Here is a 23,409-nt window from a genome sequence, read left to right as displayed (position 1 = left end):
TACATCATAAACATAAACATTCGACTTTGTAAAAGATAAATGATACAAATAAACAAAAGAATGCATACTGGCAAAAAAGTACAAAGTTATGCTTCAGTTGAGGAAAAAAAAAAGAACTGAGAGGTCCACTAAAAAGCAAGCTTGTATGTTGTGAACCACTCAAAAAATGAACAAACTTATGAATTACTTATTTACAAATACTTATCACACTTATAATTTACGACACAACGGAACAAGACAGGAGAAATACAAAAGACATGACACGACTTGACAAAAAAGACGGAAAGAATGGGGAGAGAGAAAGGAAAAGAAAAAAAAAGAGAAAGAGAATAAGAGAATGCCTACACGCTGAACTAGGGAAATGGAACAGGGGGTGATTGAGAATGTGCTTCAGAGGGCTGGTACTGCACGCAGCTGTGCAGGGATTTAATGGCTACTGCATAATAATCCATGTAATCCATTACGTAATAATGAAGTCAGTAAACGAAAGATTGGTGGATGGATGATGCACCCTGAGGTTGATGAGATCTAACTAATGACGAAATATATCACAGAGGATTTAACAGAAATGATTTCAACTTGCGCTTAAAAGAATGCAAAGAAGGGGAATTTTTTATTTCACAGCTTAATGAATTCCAAAATCTAGGACCGGTGTATATAAATGTACTCTGAGCTAATAAAGTTCTCAGGAGGGGCAAATGAAACTCATTAGATTGTCTAATCGGATAATTATGAAAAAACTGATTCCGTGGAAACATTTAATTGAAAATACTGGGAAGTGCATTTGCATTGTAATTAAACATAAACTGACCAAGCTGAAAAAAATACAAATCTTTGATTTTCAAGATCTTATATTTAGTAAACAATGGCTCTGAATGGGAACGTGGCGGGACGCCACATATGATACGCAGTACTTTTTTTTTTTTTTGCAGTAATAGTAATTTATCTAATAAAGTTTGATGGGCACTACCCCATGCTAGGAGTCCGTAATTAAGATACGGTAAAATCAAAGAAAAATACAAGGTCAACAAAGAGGACATTGGAATATGAGACTTGAGTCTATTTATGATAGCAATATTACGTGAAATGATTGTACTAATGTTAATAATGTGCGGTCTCCATGAAAGTTTATCATCCACTGTGATACCAAGGAATTTTATATGAGATACACGTTCTAACAGAGTGTCATCAAAAATTATATTTGTGCGCAAAGCTTCTACAGAATTGCTAAAAAGCATATACTTAGTTTTCTTGAGATTAAGTGATAATTCATTAGCTCTCATCCACTGAGTAACCTTTTTCAATTCGGAATTAACAATGCATACGAGAGTATCTGGATTTCGGTGCGAAAAGAAAACATTGGAATCATCAGCAAAAAGTATAAATGAGAGTATATCAGATGATCTACAAAAGTCATTAATATAAATAATAAAAAGTAATGGTCCTAATAAACTACCCTGTTGGACGCCACATTTAATAAATTCTAGATTTGAGTCATTCTCGTTCAGAGATACATATTGTTTTCGATTTTGTAGGTAACTCCTGAACCACTCCAAGGCCTTCCCCCGTATTCCATAATGAGACAATTTATATAATAAAATGTCATGATTTATCGTATCGAAGGCCTTGGAGAAGTCCAGGAAGATACCAATAAGATAAGAATGATTATCAATAGTATGCGCAGCGTGGTCAATAAACTTCAAAAGGGCATGAATGGTACTGTGTTTCTGACGAAACACTGAATTATGAAGGACTGAGCTCAAACATTTCTTGAACTCGTCTTTTTGCGTGCTTTGGTAATATGCATGAAGTTAGTTCCTTGTTGGTGGTGTTAATTATACCCCGAGGTAACTAGAGAAGTCGTTATGGTGAACTTTGGAGATGAATGAAAGAGGTTCACAATATCTGAGCTCAGAGATTTCTTGAGCTCGCCTGTTCGCAGGCTGCGCATCGGTTTGTAATCAGAGTGCCTTCAACCCGGACCTTCAACATCATTTCCCGAAAAAAAACCCACATAATATCATTAACATTATCATCGTTATGATTGCTGTGATGTTGACTATTAAAATGATTAGTTTTGTATCAGCGTTATTGACATCATCATTATCAGTATGCATCATTGAAAAAAAAAATAATCTGCATGGAAGTTTGACATACATTAGACAACAAACGATCAGAGCTCGACATCAGCTTCTAGCTTCAGCTGTGTAGAGAGGATCACCAAACACACGCACACATACACACACACATTCACACACATACACACACACACACACACACACACATACACACACACACACACACACACACAAATGCTGGCTATCCACATGTATAGACATTGCCTCTGAATAAGGTCTTATTTGTCACGAAAGACATAACATCTACTAGTACTGCATTTCATTTCATAGCATTTTTCTTGATTGCATATTTAACTCGTTTAAGTATTGATAGTATTATTGATTTTGTGTACTTACGTGTATTAAAATGTTCATTTGCAATTCATGGGGTGTTTTTAGAATTGTAATGAATGAAATACGCAGAAGAGAAAGTTATAGCATCGACAGCGGGATGTTTAGGAATCTTCTCTCTGCGTACAATACATGTTTTAAATCATGTACAACGGACTCCCGTTATAACGGAATCCTCGGGACCGGCAGTTTTCTTTCGTTATATCGAAATTTCGCTATAACCGAACAAAGAAACAATAAAGAAACAAAGAGTGGGTAATGTTGCGGTCTGAATTTTTACTTCGTTGTATAAACGAAGTTTCGTTATAATCTTGCGCGTTATTACGGGAGTGCACTGTACTCCAAGAGTGAGAGTTTCCAACAGTAGTGATTCCTAGTGACAACACCAGAGGCGATGTCATTGGTATAGGAGCGATGACCTGGGTTTTATTGAATTACAGCACATAGCCCGTGCAGCATCAAAATGAGAGGGAAAATCAAGGGAAGACATATATACATTTCAAAAATCACTTTCACTTTGATATTACCCATACATGAAAACAATGTTTCATAAATCTCTATTACGCAATTTCCAAGCACACGGAGAAACCAAAAACCACAACCCTCCCCCTCCCCCCCCCAAAAAAAAAAGCAATATACAGAAACGGTCTTTTCGTACAGTTTATTTAGTGGGCTTTTGTTATCAAACTAATGTTTGTTTGTTTTTTAATAAATCGATTCCTTCAGATTGTTGATTTGGTTTTACATAACGATACACGCATAATTTGTTTCCCTAAAAAAAAATGCAATGCATGCTTTCCTTATCCACGCGACAAACATTCATACCACCTTCCACGTAATGGCACATTTTTAGGGGTCATCCCACTAGACCGACACCCACGAGTCATACAGCCCACGAGTTCGACATTGAAAACAGGTCCGTGAGTCATACAGCTCACGAATCATACAGCCCATGAGTTCGACGCTAGGTAAAAACAGCCCACGAGTTCGACAGATACAACACGGAGCTTAATGTGTCGGTCTCGTGGGCCTTGTTAGCTTAGTGTCGAACTAATGGGCTGTATGACTCGTGAGCTATAAACTCATGGGCTGTATGACTCGTGGGTGTCGGTCTCGTGACGTGCACCCCATTTTTAGCCGAGTCCTTAATTTTGGAATGATCATTCCAAAATTGACTTAATGTTCTCCTTTGTTTGTTGTGAAACACAAACTGAAATGGTATTCGATGATTTTTATTTGGATACACCCAAGGATTCAATTCAATTTAAATCAAATTTTACTTCCGATATTTCACATTCTTTCAGATACATGATTTCAAAAAAAAAATAATAAAGATTCATTGCCATGCAAATGACATATATTAAGAGCGGAAGAAAAAAAGAGGAAATGCACAACCCATTTTCATTTTGTTTTGTATTATTACAATTCTAAAAATGTTGAGACCGCGTCATCCACTCCAGAGGATTTCGAGCCAGCGAATGCCCAGTTAATTCGAAAATTTGAGGATAAGGTCGCATCCTAGAATACTAGAATAGTTCGTAGCTATTCATGCAGAGATACAATGGAGCTGAATTTGCATTAGACGTGTTTAAAAATATCGGCTCCAGCGTATCTTTGCGAATCCCTACGAATAGCTAATGAGTACAAAGAACGTTAGCTCGAATGTAGGCCTTTATGTGACGCGGAATTTTAGATATTCGCAAACATTGATAGTATTCTTGGCTAATATTTGCTTGCCTTTGCCTGAAAAAGGTTTTTGCCAAACTAATCTACATTCTCCGCAGACGAATTGAAAGAAATATCTAATATGAAAGCAGCAAATTGGGTTCCGTTTGCAATGTGTATGCAAATAATGTCCATACGGTACGAGACTGGCAAAATGATTAAGAAGAAACTTACATCCTGGAGTTCTTTCAAAGGTCAAAGAATAAAAAAAAAATGAATTGCACTCATTTCGAGTGTTCGGCTGACAAGTTAGCATGGAAAAGATGCGGGTTTTTTTTTTTTTAATCTGTGAAGAGCAAAGTGGTGTACTTAGGTGGTGTACTTAAGTTACATAAAGGAGCTCTTTGTATTTGGAAAAGTAGGCTTGATGAGATGTGTAAACATGGAATCTTCTCTTCTCTTTGACTCTGGCGAAGTTTTTTTTTTTTTTTGTAGGCCCTACAATAGTACCATAAAGTCGATGGAATGTAAGGTTCCTCGTTAGTGGAGTTCATTGCGCCGTGGTAACAGGAGAGTCGATATAGGCTAGTGATAGGCAAACATGATGTACGAATAAATTCAAATACAGCTCTTATTATATATATATATATATATATATATATACACACAAAAAGAAGAAAGTAAACACTTTTTCGAGTTCATATTTCTCATAGAAGCTTTTGACGAAAATCAATGCATTATATACCGAATTGAAGGTAATTTAATTGTCTATCAAACCAGTAGGTCAACATAAAGGGAAACGTTACGCATGAGTGAATGCATTTGTTTTTGTCCTCCAAGGTACAAAAGTAAAAATTGCAAAAAATTTACATGTCTTTCAGTATTTTGGAAATGCCCTTCAATATAACAATGAGAACAGACCAGTCCAGTTTAACAGAGTAGGAGACATGAATGAAATAATAAAAAATAAGTTTTTGTTCTCTTTATCTCCAATTCATTCATTCCAACTCATTTTATTTTCATACTTCTCATTTATGAACATTACAACAGAAACCAGACAAGTTCTTTTACCTTGTGAACAATGTGCAGAAAACAAACAGTATACATGATGATAACACAGTAATTACATGTAATGATAACTGGTGAAAATCGAAATCGAAATCTATTTATAACCTTAAACAAAATGAAAGTTAAAAAAACTAAAGGGGGAAAATAAGAATTTTCTGTCAACTCAAACTTCAAATGACATAGGGAGTAAGAGCACAAAGATAATTAGATGAACAGAATATCTTCATTTAATTCTTTAAATGTTGTGATTTAAGAATTCATGAGACAAATTCAACAATCAAATATGATTTATAATTTTCCTAATTCGAGAAATTAATTCAAATTCCTACCATTTTTGTTTATATTGCTTCTTCTCGCATTTCAGTTCAATTTTGACAGAAAATTCTTCATTTTCCTCCACTATTTAAGCATTTATTGATCTTTTGGGCTTCAAAGATATCATAGAGGTCATAGCACTTTATTTTTACAACTTAAATCATGTTATTTTTTGTGTTGAATTCGCCTTTTGTTCTTATTGTTACATGGAAGAGCACTTATGAAGAGCACGCATAAATGACAACTTGTTAATTTTTGCAATTTTCACTTTTGTGCCTTTGAAGAGAAAAACAAAGGTGTTCACTCATGCGTAAAGTTAAACTTTTTTCTTGACCTATCATGTTGATAGGCAATTTAATTACCTTTCATATGATATATAATACATCAACTTTTAGCTAAATATTCTATGAGAAATCTAAACTTCAAAAAGTGTTTACTATCTTTTTTTGCTGAGTGTAATATATATAAATATATATATATATATATATATATATATATATATATATATATATATATATATATCTGTGTGTGTTTGTGTGTGTGTTTGTATATATATATTGAAATCTGATTCCCCTATCTCGACCAAAACTATGACCATTCCTTTAATTTCTCCTTTCGTCACATTATATCTTATCAATATTATGAATAACCATTATGAAATGAATTCTGAAAAGTGTCTACGAAGAAACATAGTACTGCGTAAGTGTCGATGCTCGTGGAACACGATTGAATATCGAATATTATTGTCATTGTTGCTTATGCTCTTGTAAGTGATGCTTCGGCCTATGAATCTGCCCTATATGTTTAGATTAATAGACTCTAAGTTTGACATACATATTAAGACAACAAGAAAAACACACAAGTATGAAGAAAATCCACAAGAGACGGACAAAAGATAAGCATTGTGACCCTGGAGGTTCGAGAATAAGATTTATCCCTACATCCCTTGTAGAGTAACAGTCGGACAGTCGGTCCATGTTGCAAGTGGGGGAGGCTTTCTGAACACTAATCAAGTACTTCTTACGTATGAGCATTGCACCAAAATACAAAGAAACAAACGACCAAAAAGAAAAAAAAAAAAACAAAAGTGAAGAATATATTATAAATGTAATAAAGTATATACTTATGATACGTACCTCATATCACTTTTGCCCGTCACATGTTTTTATTGTTGTTGTTTTTTTTTTTATTTGTGTCGATCACAGGTGAGTCCGTTCCGAGAGAAACACTACAGGAAGTGCGCAGTGGTGGGGAACAGCGGAAGCCTCTTAAACAGCGGATGTGGAAGCGAAATCGACTCAAGTGATATGGTTTTCAGGTATTGATGCAGTTTTTAGATGCATTTTCAATCAATTAATTTCTTGTCAACTCATGAAGTAGGGACTTATACTTTTTCCTTTTCATTAAAGGGGTTGTATAGTTTTGGTTGAGACCTAATTTCAGGTTTCTAACATTTTTTGGTGAGATAATGAGAAACCTCTTATGAAATATGAAAGAGCATGTAATGCTTTGAAGAATTCAACGTTTATTTGATGAAAATTGGTTTTGAAATGGCTGAGATATCAAAAAAGAGCGATTCTAAATCGCTTCGTTTTGCTTTTTTTTTTTTGGATGTTTCAGCCATTTCAAACCCGATTTTCATCAAATAAACTTTGAATTCCTCTTAAAATGGTATGCTCTGTAAAACATCATAAGTGTTTTCTTGGTATCTCGCAAAAAGTTAAAAGCCTAATTCTCATCTCCACCAATACTGTACCATCCCTTTAAGTCTTTGTGCAAGAAAAAAAAAATCCACTGTTCAAAAATACAGATGGTAATCCTCCAGTACATGCAAAATGACAGTACTAAAGTGACGATTATGCGAGTGCATACGTTATACGAATCTGTGACAATTGTGGCTGTTTTAATTTTGCAGGTAAGCATCAGTGATGTGTAGAATAAAATCTACATTTCTTTTGTGTAAACCAATGATAGAGTTGTGTTATATCGTAATTTACATCACTCCTTCAGTACAAAGACAAAAACTAGTATATAGTTTTCTGAAAACATGTTCAACTTTACCATTCTATATACGCTTCTTGTCTTTTTGTAGTGTGGAAGCGAACTAGCTGTCTCAGAGAACAAAAAGACACCAAAACCTGAGGGATGACAAAGAATAATTAGCTAGCTGACTTAGTCGGGAATTGGGAGAAATAAACAAAATGCATTAGAGTTGAATTTGTGAATTGGAGCAAAGCATCCCTCCTTTCAACGAAATTGCATGAAAATTATAAGCAAGACCTAATCGTTCATTATGATTACTTTTTTTTTCAATACAACAAAGCTTTAACATTCCGGTCCAATATGAGATGTAGTGTATCACCCAGTCATGCCAGTGGCAGATTTTTGGTCGAGGGAAAATTCCCTTCTCTGCACGCAACACAAATGCCGTCTTGTCACTGATGAGGCCCGTTTTGATTAAAACTGGTGTTCTGTTTGTCGCGTTGAATGTGTTGTGAATTGTCATAAATGTCATAAAAAGACCTATAAGGCGAGCCAGTCTTGTATGCCCACATAGCATGACGTTACATGAATTGAGAACGTCATCAACAATGATCTCATTCTCCTCGGAGGTGAATAGATTTTTGCTTATGTGCAGCGTGCTTGTTCCCCGTCACATCTGATACATTATTTGCCTTCCCGCCCACATTAAGTTCATACTTTTAATAAACCAGCATCGCTATCATGCGTGTATAGCCCCCCCCCCCAAAAAAAAAAAAAAAAAATATATATATATATATATATATATATATATATGAAGAGTTTGTTCGCAAAAACCGATAAGTCCATTTTTGAAGATTTTGAAGTACGGTCTCTGTCATAAAGTACAAAATAGTACCTTTTAAATGATATATTGGTCACTACATAATACAAGGTATACATTGTTGAAGTTATGGTCAAAAGAAGCAAACATTTTCTTATCATTCTCTTTATTTTTCTTGACCTTTAATCGCAAATATCTCCATTTGGCAAATATGTACTTATCGGTTTTTGCGAACAAACTCTTCATATATATATATATATATATATATATATATATATATATCCATTTTCATATGGCAACAATGTCAATTTCTTACTTCCACCATGATATCCTTTAACCAGATGTAACGCTGCGCCCATGAAGAAATTCTCTGAGGACGCGGGAGAGAGGAGCAATTTTACGACTTTCAACCCAAGTATATTTCACAAAAAGTAAGTAATGCTGTAAAATTGCTGTACAAACGCATCAAGTGCTTAAAGGGGCATTCCGGACGATTTTCATAATTTCACATCATGCAGTACATAATCGACAGCTCCGTGTATAGATTCGTGGAATTTATTGTGGTCCTTGAGCAGAGAAACCAATGAATTTAAAATCTTAGACAAATTACACTGAACAGTGTTGATGACATCGGAGCCTCATATATTTCAGAAATGTAGCAGTGTAATTCCATTACAATACCACATGCTCAACAAGTTCACCTGTGAAAAATCTATGCATGCCTTCTTCTTTTGTTCTGCTTCCTTGAGCCCCAACTCCTACATTGTTATGGTGAGGCTACCTTGTCATCATCCTTGTTCATTGCAATTTGTTATAAATTTTGAAAACATTCTCATTCCTCATCCCAATCACTATAAATTCTGAAACTCTGTACTCAGTTTAACTAATTTATAGTCGTTCAAATGTAAAAGTCTGAAAATCATCCGGAGGTCCCCTTTAAATGAAAAAACTTAATGCAAATAAAAAAACAACCCGAAACATCTTTCTCAACCTGTAGGATATAGACTTATTCTATAACGGGTATTCGTATACTATACTCTATACCTGCCTTGTTTTGTTTTGTTTTTAAGTCTAATTTTGTGCAATTATGCCAGAACCTATGAACTACAGTCGTAAGTCTATACAACTCCAACATCATTACCTATTAGTTAAAAAACATTGCCATGTGTGCTCTCGTAATTTTAGTTGGATGCGCAGCACATTAGTGTATAGTTTCCTTCGAAATAGCCACGTGTCACTTCGCTTTCTGTTTTTTAATCATTCAAAATTGAAACAACCCTAAAAATTGATTATGAAAGCAGTTCTGCGTTTTTCCACATGGGACAGAAGCATTGTATATTGTCTCCCATATACATGTACAAGTGTGATCAGAAAAGGATATTTTGGATTGTCTTGTGTTAACACTATGACCATTATATCATCAAAAGTAAGTAACAACACATAAGTGATGTAGTTTTCATCGCAGTCCATTGGATGCCAACTCTTAATGGTATCCCTCTCATAAAAATTAAAGAGGAATTCCAGTCCAGTTATTACTGAGTCTGATAAGGAGTAAATCTTATAAACACAACGGTGAAAATTTGATTAAAATCGGATAAAACTTGGGGAAGTTATGAATTTGTGATGTTTCTCTAATTGTTGCAATATAGGCTTCAGTTCTCGTACAGTTAATATGAATATGCTAATGAGTGAGCTGATGATGTCATCACCTAACAATTTTCCGTTGATCGTGTACAAGAAGAAAATGACAAAATTTCATTGTGTCTGTTTTCAAACTGTAAAACATGATGTCATTACTGGTTGTTTGACTTCCGAAAAGAATGGAGCGTTATTGTGTTTGAATGAATAACCGGAAATTTCAAAATTTTATGTGCAAACTATAAGGCAACTTGTGGGGGATGATATCACCACTTCACTATTTGCATATTCATTTTGACTGTTCGAGAACTGCTTCCTGAAAAATGAAAAAAAAAAGACTGTTGAGAATGTGATAGTCGCCAATGAATAAAAACCGAGACCTTTTTTGTTTGTTTGTTTGTTTGTTTTTTTTTCATTTTCCATCTGAGAAGATGGATGCCCGGATAGCCCATATTCAGCTGCACTATAAGCTGGTATTCCATGGGGTCCAGTTGGATGTGAGGCGGTACCACTTTTCAGGGTTATGCACCCTGCTCCTTACGTAGAATGAACGAATGAAGCAGGATGGTTTACTTGCATGAGTTGTGACTCCCTGACACACGGGACATTCCATTTCATGTCCTATCTGAGGGACAGAGTGTTTTGCCTCTTGCGATAGGGGACGTTATGATTACGCGCAACATTGCTCAGTAGACCTTGGACAGTGTATGCCCAAGTCTTTGACGTCCGTTCTCTCTGTTTTGTTTTATTTTGTTAGGTGATCCGAGTATCCTCTCGGATCACCTTCTGTTTTTGTACGGATTCTTTCTTCTTCTTAGGTGATCCGAGTATCCTCTCGGATCACCTATTGTATCTGTACTGAATCTTTCTTCTTTATTTCTTTCTCCTCAAATGTTGTGCAGCGATTAACTCAAAAAGTCATTCACCTATGACTTTTAAACTTATACCATATATGTATCACGTCATAAGAACGACAGATCTATTATATCTTTGTGATCAGTCAACCATGACGTCACTATGACGTCATTATCTGAAATCACGTTCACATTCGTATCTCATTAATGAAATTGAATTTCTCAATGACATTTACATATAATATAGTTCAAGTCAAGTTCTATCGATATATTTAATAAAATTTCATCACGACCCTGGTAAACGAGCGCGTACGCGCGCGTTGAAATTTTAATATGTTCCAATCGAACTCAAAATTGTTTTGCACACGTTTCAGGTCATTTGGAGTATTTCAGAAAAAATCGACGGACGCGTACGCGCGCGCGCATATACGCACGCACAGCTCATATGCAATTGAAATTTCCCGTTTTTTCACACTTATCGGATGCCTGAAATGTCAAGGAATATTTCTACCAAGTTTCAAGTCAATCCGACTCAATATGACGTCATACGGGCCCGTCAAAGTTGAAATTCCGCGCGCGCGTCAATGGCGATATACAGTACAACTATGCCAAAAAACTGCCAATTTTAAATACGATTTTACTCGTCAGGATGGACGGTGACCCCCCATTTTCTGTACATATTTTGAAAGCTGATGAGTTGTACATGTCATTTCATGAGGTGACAATGCTGACAACATGATTAAAAGATATCAAATTTCTTAATAAAGTCAAAAAAGTAAATTTTCAAAATGACGTCATCAAATTTCAAGTTCATTCGAGCGTATCTCACTAGTCCTTTGTCAATTTTCACCCAGATTTCAGTATGATGTAGCTTATCTAATGTTCTTTCAAACATAAATTAACAAAATTTTGATTGGATAACGGTATCACCTCGTAAAAATGGATTGAAAGTAATCTTGTCAAATTTGACCAGTTTACGTGTTATCTCTATGGGAATGCAGTTTTTCTGGAAATGAAAATTGACATGACTATCTTTATCGAGCACTAGCTCACTTAAGCTTCGGTAAATTTCTCCCAGATTTTAATATGTTGTAGCTGAGACTTTACGCTACCGTAAGTGTGCCCTTTGTTTTTTCATACGATGTCAAATTCACGTCAAAAAATTGGGTTGAAATTCAGGCTTATCTTCGATGTATTGAGATATATCTTTCTTTCTGCAACTTTCTTTGCAATAACTCGAGAAGAACGGCCTCTATCACTTCCATATTTTGCACATGTTTAGTTCATGTCACGTACATTATTTCATAAGATAACAACTACTTGATCGGACAACATCTTGGGTATGTAAATTAGGGTCAAAGGTCATAAGTGTTTCACCCTGTATCTTAGTGAATACATGTTCTATCTTTCCCATATTTTGCACACGCAAAGACCATGTTACAAGGATCATTTCACAAAATAACCACTTTTTACTCAGATGCCATCTTGGGTGTGCAAATTGAGGTCAAAGGTCATATGTACTTCTTTTTGTATCTTCGTTATGACGTGTTATCTCTATGGGAGGGAATTTTTTTAAATGTGAAAATTGACATGATTGTCTTTATCGAGCACTAGCTCACTTACCCTTCGGTGAAGTTCTCCCAGATTTTAATATGTTGTAGCTGAGACTTTGCGCTATCGTTATGTGCCATTCCTTTTTTTCATACGATGTCGGAATTACGATAAAAACTTGGTTGAAATTAAAGCTTATCTTCTATGTATTGAGATATTTCTTTCTTTCTGCAACTTTCTTTGTGATAACTCAAGAAAAACACGCCCTATCACCCCCATATTTTGCACATGTTTAGTTCATGGCTCGTACATTATTTCATAAAATAACAACTACTAGATCGGACGCCATCTTGGGTATGTAAATTAGGGTCAAAGGTCATAAGTGTTTCATCTTGTATCTTAGTGAATACCTGTCCTATCTTTCCCATATTTTTCACACGTATAGACGATGTCGCGAGAATCATTTCACAAAATAACCACTATTTCATCAGATGCAATCTTGGAAGTGCAAAGGTGGGTCAAAGGTCATATGTCCTTGTTGCTGTTTCTTCGTTATAGTGTATACAGAATTTGGTACCTAACATGGCAGATATGACTCCCTTTGCTAAATGAGAATGCAAACATCACACGGCCAATGTCTCTAAACACAGATGAAACTTGTATGGTCATGCCTATTGCGATCAGGACTCGAATCATTGATAAAAAAAAATCGGATCACCTTAATTTGTCAGTGATGACAAATTACAATCTCTAGTTCTTCTTTTTCTTATTTCTCCCCAAAAGTTGTGCATCGATTAGCTCAGAAAGTCCTCTTCCTATCAATTTCAAACTTATACCATATATGTATCGTCTCCCAAAGACGGCAATCGAACTAAAATCAAAGTGATCAGTCGACCGTGACGTCATAATGACGTCATTATATGAAAACACATTCTCAATCATATCTCATTAATGGAATGGAATTTTTCAATGAAATTTATTTCACATATATTTCAAGTCAAGCGCATTCTGCTCATATTCTCAAAATTCACCTATACCTTAAAACGTGCGCGTACGCGCGCGTTGAAATATTTATATGCTCAAATCGAGCTCAAATTTTTTTTGCACACGTTTCAGACCATTTAGAGCATTTTTTGAAAAATTGAAAAAAATTTACGGACGCGTACGCGCGCGCGCATATACGCACGCACAGCTCATATGCAATAGAAATTTCCCGTTTTTTCACACTTATCGCCTGCCTGAAATGTCAGGGAATATGTCTACCAAGTTTCAAGTCAATCCGACTCAATATGACGTCATACGGGCCCGTCAAAGTTGAAATTCCGCGCGCGCGTCAATGGCGATATACAGTGCAACAATGCCAAAAAACCGCCAATTTTAAATCCGATTTTACTCGTCAGGATGGACGGTGACCCCCCATTTTCTTTACATATTCTGAAAGCTGATGAGTTGTACATGTCATTTCATGGGTTGGCGATACTGGAAAGATGATTAAAAGATATCAAATTTCTTAATAAAATAAAAAGAGTAAATTTTCAAAATGACGTCATCAAATTACAAGTTCACTCGAGCGTATCTCACTTATCCTTTGCCCATTTTCATTCAGATTTCAGTATGTTGTAGCTTACTAAATGCTCTTTCATTAATATGATAACAACATTTTGATTAGATGACGGCATCACCTCGTAATATTGGATTGAAAGTAATCTTGTCAAATTTGACCAGTTTACGTGTTATCTTAATGGGAGTGCAGTTTTTCTGGAAATGAATATTGACAAGACTATTTTTTTCGAGCATTAGCTCACTTATGCTTCGGTGAATTTCTCTAAGATTTTAATATGTTGTAGCTGAGACTTTGGGCTATCTGAAATGTGCCCTTCATTTTTTTCATACGGTATCGGGATCACGTCTAAAAACTTGGTTGAAATCAAAGCCTATCTTCGATGTATTTTCATATTTCTTTCTTTTTCCAACTTTCTTTGCAATAACTCAAGAAAAAGATACTCTATCACCACCATATTTTGCACATGTTTAGTTCATGTCACGTACATTATTTCATAAAATAACAACTACTTCATCAGACGCCATCTTGGGTATGTAAATTAGGGTCAAAGGTCATAAATGTTTCATCCTGTATCTTGGTGAATACATGTTCTATCTTTCCCATATTTTGCACACGTTTTGACGATGTCGCAAGAATCATTTCACAAAATAACCACTTTTTGCTCAGATGCCATCTTGGGAGTGTGAAGGTGGGTCAAAGGTCATATGTACTTGTTGCTGTATCTTCGTTATAGTGTATACAGATTTAGTACCAAAGATAGCAGATATGACCCTTTTCTAAATGAGAATCCAAACATCACACGGCCAATGTCCCGTCAACACAGATGAAACCTGCATGGTCATGCCTATTGCGATCAGGACTCGAATCATTGATTAAAAAAAAAAAATCGGATCACCTTAATTTGTCAGTGATGACAAATTACAATCTCTAGTTCTCTTTGTTGTTGTTGTTTTTTCCGAAGATACAATGCCCTTGCCAGGCAAGAAGACTACGTTGCATTTCGAAAGAACATCTCGCAGTACCACGGCTACCTCTGGATGCCGTGTATCGGGGCGGCTTCGCTCCACAACGTTTGTTTGTCAACGGTGCAGGACAAGGCGAACACAGACCAGAACGATCCGCGCATCCTCGTGGCGAACGCCAAAGAGTTCGTCAACTTCTGGAATTTTTGGAAACGGAGGAACTTCACGAGTCAGCCGTCCACCGGTACAAAATTACAAAATTGGTTGTTGTTTTCAATTTCATTAGGTGATCCGAGTATCCTCTCGGATCACCTATTGTATCTGTACGGATTCTTTCTTCTTCTTTATTTCTTTCTCCTCAAATGTTGTGCAGAGGTTAACTCAAAAAGTCATTCACCTATCACTTCTAAACTGATACCATATATGTATCACGTCATAAGGACGATAGATCTAATGTATCACTGTGATCAGTCAACCATGACGTCACTATGACGTCATTATCTGAAAACACGTTCACATTCGTATCTCATTAATGGAATGGATTTTCTCAATGAAATTTACATATCATATAGTTCAAGTCAAGCTCTATTGATATATTTCATAAAATTTAGTCACGTTCATATTTAACGAGCGCGTACGCGCGCGTTGAAATTTTAACATGCTCCAATCGAGCTCAAAATCATTTTGCACACGTTTCAGGTCATTTGGAGTATTTCAGAAAAAATCGACGGACGCGTACGCGCGCGCACATATACGCACGCACAGCTCATATGCAATAGAAATTTCCCGTTTTTTCACACGTATCGGATGTCTGAAATGTCAAAGAATGTTTCTACCAAGTTTCAAGTCAATCCGACTCAATATGACGTCATACGGGCCCGTTAAAGTTGAAATTCCGCGCGCGCGTCAATGGCGATATACAGTGCAACAATGCCAAAAAACCGCCAAATTTAAATCCGATTTTACTCGTCAGGATGGACGGTGACCCCCCATTTTCTTTACATATTTTGAAAGCTGATGAGTTGTACATATCATTTCATGGGTTGGGGATACTGAAAAAATGATTAAAAGATATCAAATTTCTTAAAAAAGTAAAAAAAAGTAAATTTTCAAAATGACGTCATCAAAATTCAAGTTCACTCGAGCGTATCTCACTTATCCTTTGCCGATTTTCACCTAACTTTCAGTATGTTGTAGCTTATTTAATGTTCTTTCATATTTATTATTACAATCTTTTGATTGGATGACGTCATCACCTCGTAAAAATGGATTGAAAGTATCCTTGTAAAATTTGACCAGTTTACGTGTTATCTCTATGGGAGAGCAGTTTTTCTGGAAGTGAAAATTGACATGACTATCTTTTTCGAGCACTAGCTCACTTATGCTTCGGTGAATTTTTCCCAGATTTTAATATGTTGTAGCTGAGACTTTGGGCTATCGTAAGTGTGCCCTTCGTTTTTTCATACGATGTCGGGATTACGTCAAAAACTTACTTGAAATTAAAGTTTATCTTCGATGTATTGAAATATTTCTTTCTTTTTGCAACGTTATGTGCAATAACTCAAGAAAAACATACCCTATCACCACCATATTTTGCACATATTTAGTTCATGTCACGATCATTATTTCATAAAATGACAACGACTTGATCAGACGCCATCTTGGGTATGTAAATTAGGGTCAAAGGTCATAGATGTTTCATCCTGTATCTTGGTGAATACATGTCCTATCTTTCCCATATTGTGCACACGTAAAGACCATGTTACAGGGATCATTTCATAAAATAACCACTTTTTGCTCAGATGCCATCTTGTCTGTGCAAAGTGGGGTCAAAGGTCATATGTACTTCTTTTTTTCTATTTTCGCTATGACGTGTTATCTCTATGGGAGGGAATTTTTTTAGATGTGAGAATTGACATGACTCTCTTTATCGAGCACTATCTTACTTATGCTTCGGTGAATTTCTCTCAGATTTTAGTATGTTGTAGCTGAGACTTTGCACTATCACGATTCGAATCATTGATTAAAAAAGAAATCGGATCACCTTAATTTGTCAGTGATGACAAATTACAATCTCTAGTTTTATTTGAAATTGATGTAAACAAGTTAAGAAATTGTGTTCGCAATATTAATGTAATGAATCTACATGTCAGTGCAAGATTTAATCAAGTATACTTGTTATCTTCTTACGTGATGCACTCAAACCTGTTTATAGCGGCCAACCAGGGGAGACAAGTGAACGTTATGGACAGGTGACTACTCTTGACAGGTTCTCTAACATACTTTTTCTCTCGATGGGAATTGTTTTTTAGTGGTCGTATACGGCAGGTGGCCGCTAAGACAGGTTTGATTGTAATCACTACCCATTATTTTAGAAATTTGTAGCGTGAAAGTTCAGAATTGAAGCCTTTTTTTTTTCATAAAGATTACATTAGCTGCAGTTTTAAATTTTACTGATGAAATATTTTGACCTTTCCCCGATGGCCAGTGACGCTAGAGTGCAAGTCCTAACTAGCAGGTTAACTTTGACAGGTTTGATAAATTTAGAGTAAAAGCGGATGAACAGAATTGAAGCGGTCGGATTCATCAAACTGCGACCTTAGATCGAAAGCCACTCGTCGTCTCACTAAACGGTGCTAATAAAGTCGCTTTCATATACACATGGAGGTGCCGAGGTCATCTATTAGCTGATACATAACTCTTCACCACGTTTCCTGTGTTGCCATTGATGTCAACTAATGAGGTGTATCACTGACATATTAATGCTGACAGTCTCGTTGTAATAGCAGATAGCAACGATAATTTTCACGGGGAACGCTTGGGAAAGGGGTTGTATACAGATGCTAAAATTTATCATCATCAACCGAAGTATCGTGTACACCGTATTTTTTCCGTACAAAACAGTATTATAATTGTGAGAAAATGACATTATCCCCCCTCTCTGAATTTGCTGGTAAGATTGTAACCAGTGTAACTATTTGTGACCCTGCACCTCAAAACAAACAAAAAGTCGCCAGATATGAATTTTTAGTTAAGACCATGTTCTGAAAGAGCAGACTTTAAGCTTTAAAATGATGTATAACTCAAATCAAATGGACTCTCCTAACCTATCTAAATATTGGAAAGAAAGCACAAACTCAGGAAAAGTGTGAACTGAGAAAAGAGGCTCTGAAGTACAGTGTCTATCCAAGCGCTTAAAGTATGGTGAACGAGAAAAAAAAGACGATATTCATAAACAAGGTGATTTATACATTCCTGGAAAGCTTAGTCTCTAGGAATATGAATAATTAACTTTCAGAAGGTAAAAACGTCTCCAGAACGATAGAGAGATGGTGTTTTAAGACTCTTTTTAGACCACCAGAACCCGATCTGACGGCGAAAATTTTGCTGACCAAAATTATGACGTCATGAAATGTGCGCTGTGCTACCACTCCATCCACACAGTGGGCTCCGTCTATGGAGGGCCGTTGCGGACGTGGTTCGTTTGGGGCATACGTATGGACAGACAGTGTGCCCGTTTCCATGTATGTCCCAAACGAGTTGTGTTATCGGCGGCCATCCATATCCGTCGCCTCTCAATCGCTTCTTCTACCGCTCCGACTTTGCCACTGTCACTATCAGTGTCATTGTCACTGTCATCACTCAATTCACTCTCGATGTCAAACTCAAAGTCTTTCCGTACACTATAAGGGAAATTTGGACGTTTTAATGTCTCAGCCGAGAGAGCAGAGGCGACTAAAGACAGGCCAGATACTGCATCCGCCCACCAAGAAATACGTGCTTTATGAATGGTGGCCTCGATGTCCCGCTGCACACGTAAAGGGTTTTATTCATTTCGTGACGTCATATTTTAGGGCTCGAAAAAGACAGCTGTTCCGGAGCTAATATCGGTGAAGCAAATCAGTCAGTTTTAACTCGCGATTTCTCAGTAGCGCGAATATCTTTTAATAAGTCACATTAATTATCTGTTTTAGGAGACATTTCCCTCTGCTTTGACACCTTTTTTAATATGATTTTCTTGATTTTGATGTCTCGTTCACCATAGTTTAATCTTTACCAAACCGTGCTGGCTGTGCGATCAATGGGACAAAAAACTGGAAGTTAACCACCAGAGGAACAACAATGAAAGGATTATTAGATTAAACTGAAATAAAGCATGCCTCATTAGCACATTCTGTCCATAATCAATGCCAACTTTCAAAGTAGTAGCACTATCCTTTCAAAAGTTATTAGATTTGAAAGTGAAGAGTATGGACAAGGTTTTTCAGAAATGAAAAAGGGATTCTAAAGACACACCTAATCACACTATTCTACCAAGAATGTTCGAGATGAACTGCTATTTAAAAAAATACACTTTCCTGCCCGTTTTATGATACCAAATTTTAGCATAATGTAAAAGAAGACCCGCTATTTCAGAAAATATGAAAAAGTCAAGTTCGGCTAGGTTGACCCATTTCACTTATTTTCAGTCCTCACGCAAAATCAGTGTGTGCGACTTTATGTTCGTTTTGAGGTGCACAGTCACATTTATGTAATATGTTTTTATATATAAAAACATATTACATAAAAACATAAATTCTGTCTAATATTGATAATGTCTCAACCCTCTAATTCAATCTCAGATTTCTATATGACACTTCAACAATCCTATTTGTTGTTACTCTATAAATATTTTCCGAGTAAATCTGAAAACAGTGGGGCGAAGTATTGCACTTTTAGTAACACTCATAGAAGAAGATGTGAGTCTCCTGGTACTGTCACAAAGTGTAGGTGAGTCAAAGTATATTCCTGTACATAAATTCATTTTGTTGTATTCTTTCTGACAGGGTTCTACATAGTCCACGTAGCCCTGCAGTTGTGCGAAGAAATCCACGTCTACGGTTTCTGGCCCTTCCCTCTGCGGCTGGACGCGGGGTTCGAGCGGGTACCTTACCATTATTTCGACGACATTCTGCTGAATAAGAAACACGGAATGAGCAGCGAGTTCTCAACCCTCCTACAATACCACGAACTTGGACTCTTACGACTGCACACGGGGAAATGTCGAGGGGGATAGCGACAAGCTGCTGGGGTAACGCCCAGCTGTTAGCTGGTTTTCAGCAAGAACTTGAACATTTATACATAGCCGTATGTTTATAAACAAAGTTTGGGATGAATCAAATGCAATCAGAATGTGCATGATATTATAATAATAATATATAATAAATAATTGAGTGCAGAAATCAAGATCAACATGAAAGGTGTATAAATGTACCAGAGAAATAAGATGAGAACTGAAGAAAAGAATTATATACAGAAGTATACGAAGATTAGGAAAACTGAACAATCAGGTCTCACTCAGTCTTTCAAGATTCAAGATTCAATTTTATTTTTTTCACTTCCATCAAATAAACAAAGAAATTATATACAATGTATATGCACAGGATATTTGTAATAATTGCAGAATGTGATTTAACAAAGTAGGCCTACATATGAAAATGAGTAGCAGATGACACAAAAAAAAAAACACACAATTTTATCTTTGTTGATATGAACATAAGGCGTATAATACAAGTTCACTAAGGATGGGATTGAAATGGAGGGTCCCACTAAGAAGCAAAGCTTGTACGATATGGGACCCTCAGAAAAATACACAATAATACACGATAAAATAATGTGATATCATTGATTGTCCTATAAGGCTTGTAGAGAGATTGTTAAAGAGCTTAGAAGCTGAGTATAAAGCACTGTTTAGACATCAGTCGTACTGAGAAACAATACTAATATGAGCGGCGAGTCAAAGAAATGTGTTGCTGACGAAATTGCACAGTTAAGTGCTGACAGTCATTTGATTGATTGCGTTGTAATCATGATGGGAGTAACGAGGATAACAATGGATCATGATGATGAATATCCTGCAAACTGGAAGCTTTTTGGAGAACGATGTTGTTCAAGGGGCTAAAGCTCTTTGCTGAGGTAAACATAATGAGAAAGTCAAGTCACTGCGAAAACTACTTTACAACGAAAGTGCCCAGAGTCAAACCTCGTCAATAGATCTTTACAGAGTTTATAACTGCGGGAACGAATGATAGAGTAGTAGTTATTGCTCTCCTCCAGTTCAATTGAAATTTATATCCATTTTCGGCGAACAGGGGAGATAACATACATTTCTTTTTCTTCTTTTTTTTATCGACAGAGAAATAACGTAAACAAGACAGCATGAATTGAATAGAGTAAACAACAATAATGAAACTTTATAGTAACAATAGGGAGGATGATTTTGGATCAAAAAATTATTCTGTATACAGTGATTGGCTGAAAGACCTTCACGTGATTATATAGGTTTTTTTTTTTTTTCAGCTATGTCAGAATGCTGGAATGTTGCTAGACACTCCATGATGGCGTACTATTTACAAAATGACGTCCCTTTTATGACGACATTTTCCAAAGAGTGAAATAATACTAAATGTGAAATGATGTCACAAATCAATTGTGACATCACAAAGCAATTGTGACATCGCGCACTGCTTCGTACCGTCACTCTGTGAAATTGAACAATTTCCAACAAAACAACTGTAACATTATTACAAAGCAGCTCTGATATTGTGCCCTGCTTCGTAAGGTCAGTGATGTAGAATTTATCCACAACTTCGCATCAACCACTGTACACAACTTCTCCCCCGACAGATTTTCCTCCTTTTCTTTATTTTTTTTTATATAAAATAAAAAAAATGCCTAATTTCGAGTTTCTGGTTAAAACTATAGGCCTATGTGCCTCCAAAAGTACTATTCACATCGGGGCTGCGCCTCAAGTTGAATAGCACTATTCTGGAGTCACCTCTGCCAACAGTTTAACCCGTAACACTCAAGGCAAAGCATATTTGTGTACTATAAAGTAATTGACCTGAAGTAAACAATATGCATTGTGTGGAAAATGGAGGGACCCACTGAAAAGACTGCCTGTGGAATGTGGGTCCCTCTTGGAAGAAAAAAAAAAAGACGAAAGCAGCCGAGACTATAAAGCAGCAAGACAACAGAACAGACAAGAAAATAAAAAAAAAAGAGACGGAGGCCTCTGGAAGTTTGTCGAAAAATAAGATATAGTGTGACACCTTTGGAAGAGAAGGAAAATAAAGGAATAATTGGGAAATAGGCTTGAAGGCATTCTAATCCTAACCCTAACTGAATTCAGGCAATAGTGGTGATGATAAAGGTTTGATTTGATTTGATTTGATTTGATTTGATTTGATTTGATTTGATTTGATTTATTCTCTGTATGCCTTTTTTTTAATACAATGTACATAAATTTTCTGCAATTTCATTAACATTGTACAAAATTTTCATTTCATTTCAATTTATTTTCATATTTCTCACATGTATCACAATATGAATACGAAAATTATACAAAATATTAATTAGATGTGACTTCATCGGAATGTACAAAAGTTTGTTTTGGTATAAGTACAAGGTTTGTATACATGCGAATTGAACTGAGGTCATATGATGCGAAAAATATGATGGGGCCTGCTTAAAAGCATTGGCTTGAACAGCCGCAGGTCCCGTGATGCAGATTAGGGGAAGTTTAAAATACAGATATTTTTAAGACCATACTATAATAATGAGGGAACCGATTAAAACAAACAAAAAATCCGATTAAAACAAACAATCAAAAAATCCGATCAAATAAGTAAAGTGATACTAAATAGAATACAGAGAGGTCACATGCTGCAACAATATCATAACCTACTACAAGTAAGGACATTGATAACAAAATAACAGTAGTATGACTATTTTCAACAATTATCATCATTGTCATCAATTATCAATTATCAGTGTCATCATTTTAATTATACAATACATCTGTAATATTATATGAGTTACATCTTAATTTGCATACAGAACGACTGCCAAGAATAAGCACACGGCTTGATTGTTTGCAACCGATAACGAAAAGGTGGCAATGCAGATTCCCTTATAGGGAGTAACAAATTAATACGCATATAATATAGGCTAGTCCGATCCTGAGAAATCATTATGAAATCGTTAAAAAAAAGCCCCAAAAAACTTCGATCTCCTTCTAAATGAACATATAGAAGGAGCAGTTTTTATATCGATGATTCATTGAATTCCAGTAATTTGAACCAAAAACGCTCAAAGAAGTTGTAAGTGAAACTCGAGTATAGGATATTTATGGAATGATTGATTTCTTTAAGAACAAAGAATCAAAAATAGAGTGGAGTAAATTGTTATTTCACGTGTTCATAGATCTACTGACAAGTAGATTCACTATGATTTGATAAAGATTCTTAATCCAAAAAAACAAATGAACCATTTCCTCCCCCTTGTGGTTATCATCAACAAGAGAAAAATATATTTTTTTCCAATGGTACTGCACTTGATATATATATATATATATGTATATATGTATATGATAGATAGATAGATAGATAGATAGATAGATATTGGTTTATTTCATCAAAAGGAAGATACATAGCAGCCCAGAGGCTGAATTGCGTGTTCTTGATGTAAATATACAAACGAA

The 23,409-nt window shown here is 35.9% G+C and overlaps 1 protein-coding gene across 1 annotated transcript in view; it reads left to right on the top strand.

The window, feature by feature from the left end:
* The window catches only part of LOC140229642 (uncharacterized), a 46,953-nt gene extending 27,009 nt beyond the window's left edge, over window positions 1-19,944 (top strand). The window contains exons 5-8 of the mRNA XM_072309886.1: window positions 6,722-6,834; window positions 8,661-8,750; window positions 14,888-15,132; window positions 19,715-19,944. Of these exons, the coding sequence (XP_072165987.1) occupies window positions 6,722-6,834; window positions 8,661-8,750; window positions 14,888-15,132; window positions 19,715-19,944 (678 nt within the window). The remainder of the gene's footprint in view (window positions 1-6,721; window positions 6,835-8,660; window positions 8,751-14,887; window positions 15,133-19,714) is intronic.
* Window positions 19,945-23,409: the final 3,465 nt, after the last annotated feature.

This window comes from Diadema setosum, chromosome 6 (assembly GCF_964275005.1).
Source record: "Diadema setosum chromosome 6, eeDiaSeto1, whole genome shotgun sequence".
Lineage (NCBI taxonomy): Eukaryota > Metazoa > Echinodermata > Echinoidea > Diadematoida > Diadematidae > Diadema > Diadema setosum.
Note: the sequence above shows the minus strand (reverse complement) of the source record. Positions and strands in the feature narration are given on the sequence as shown.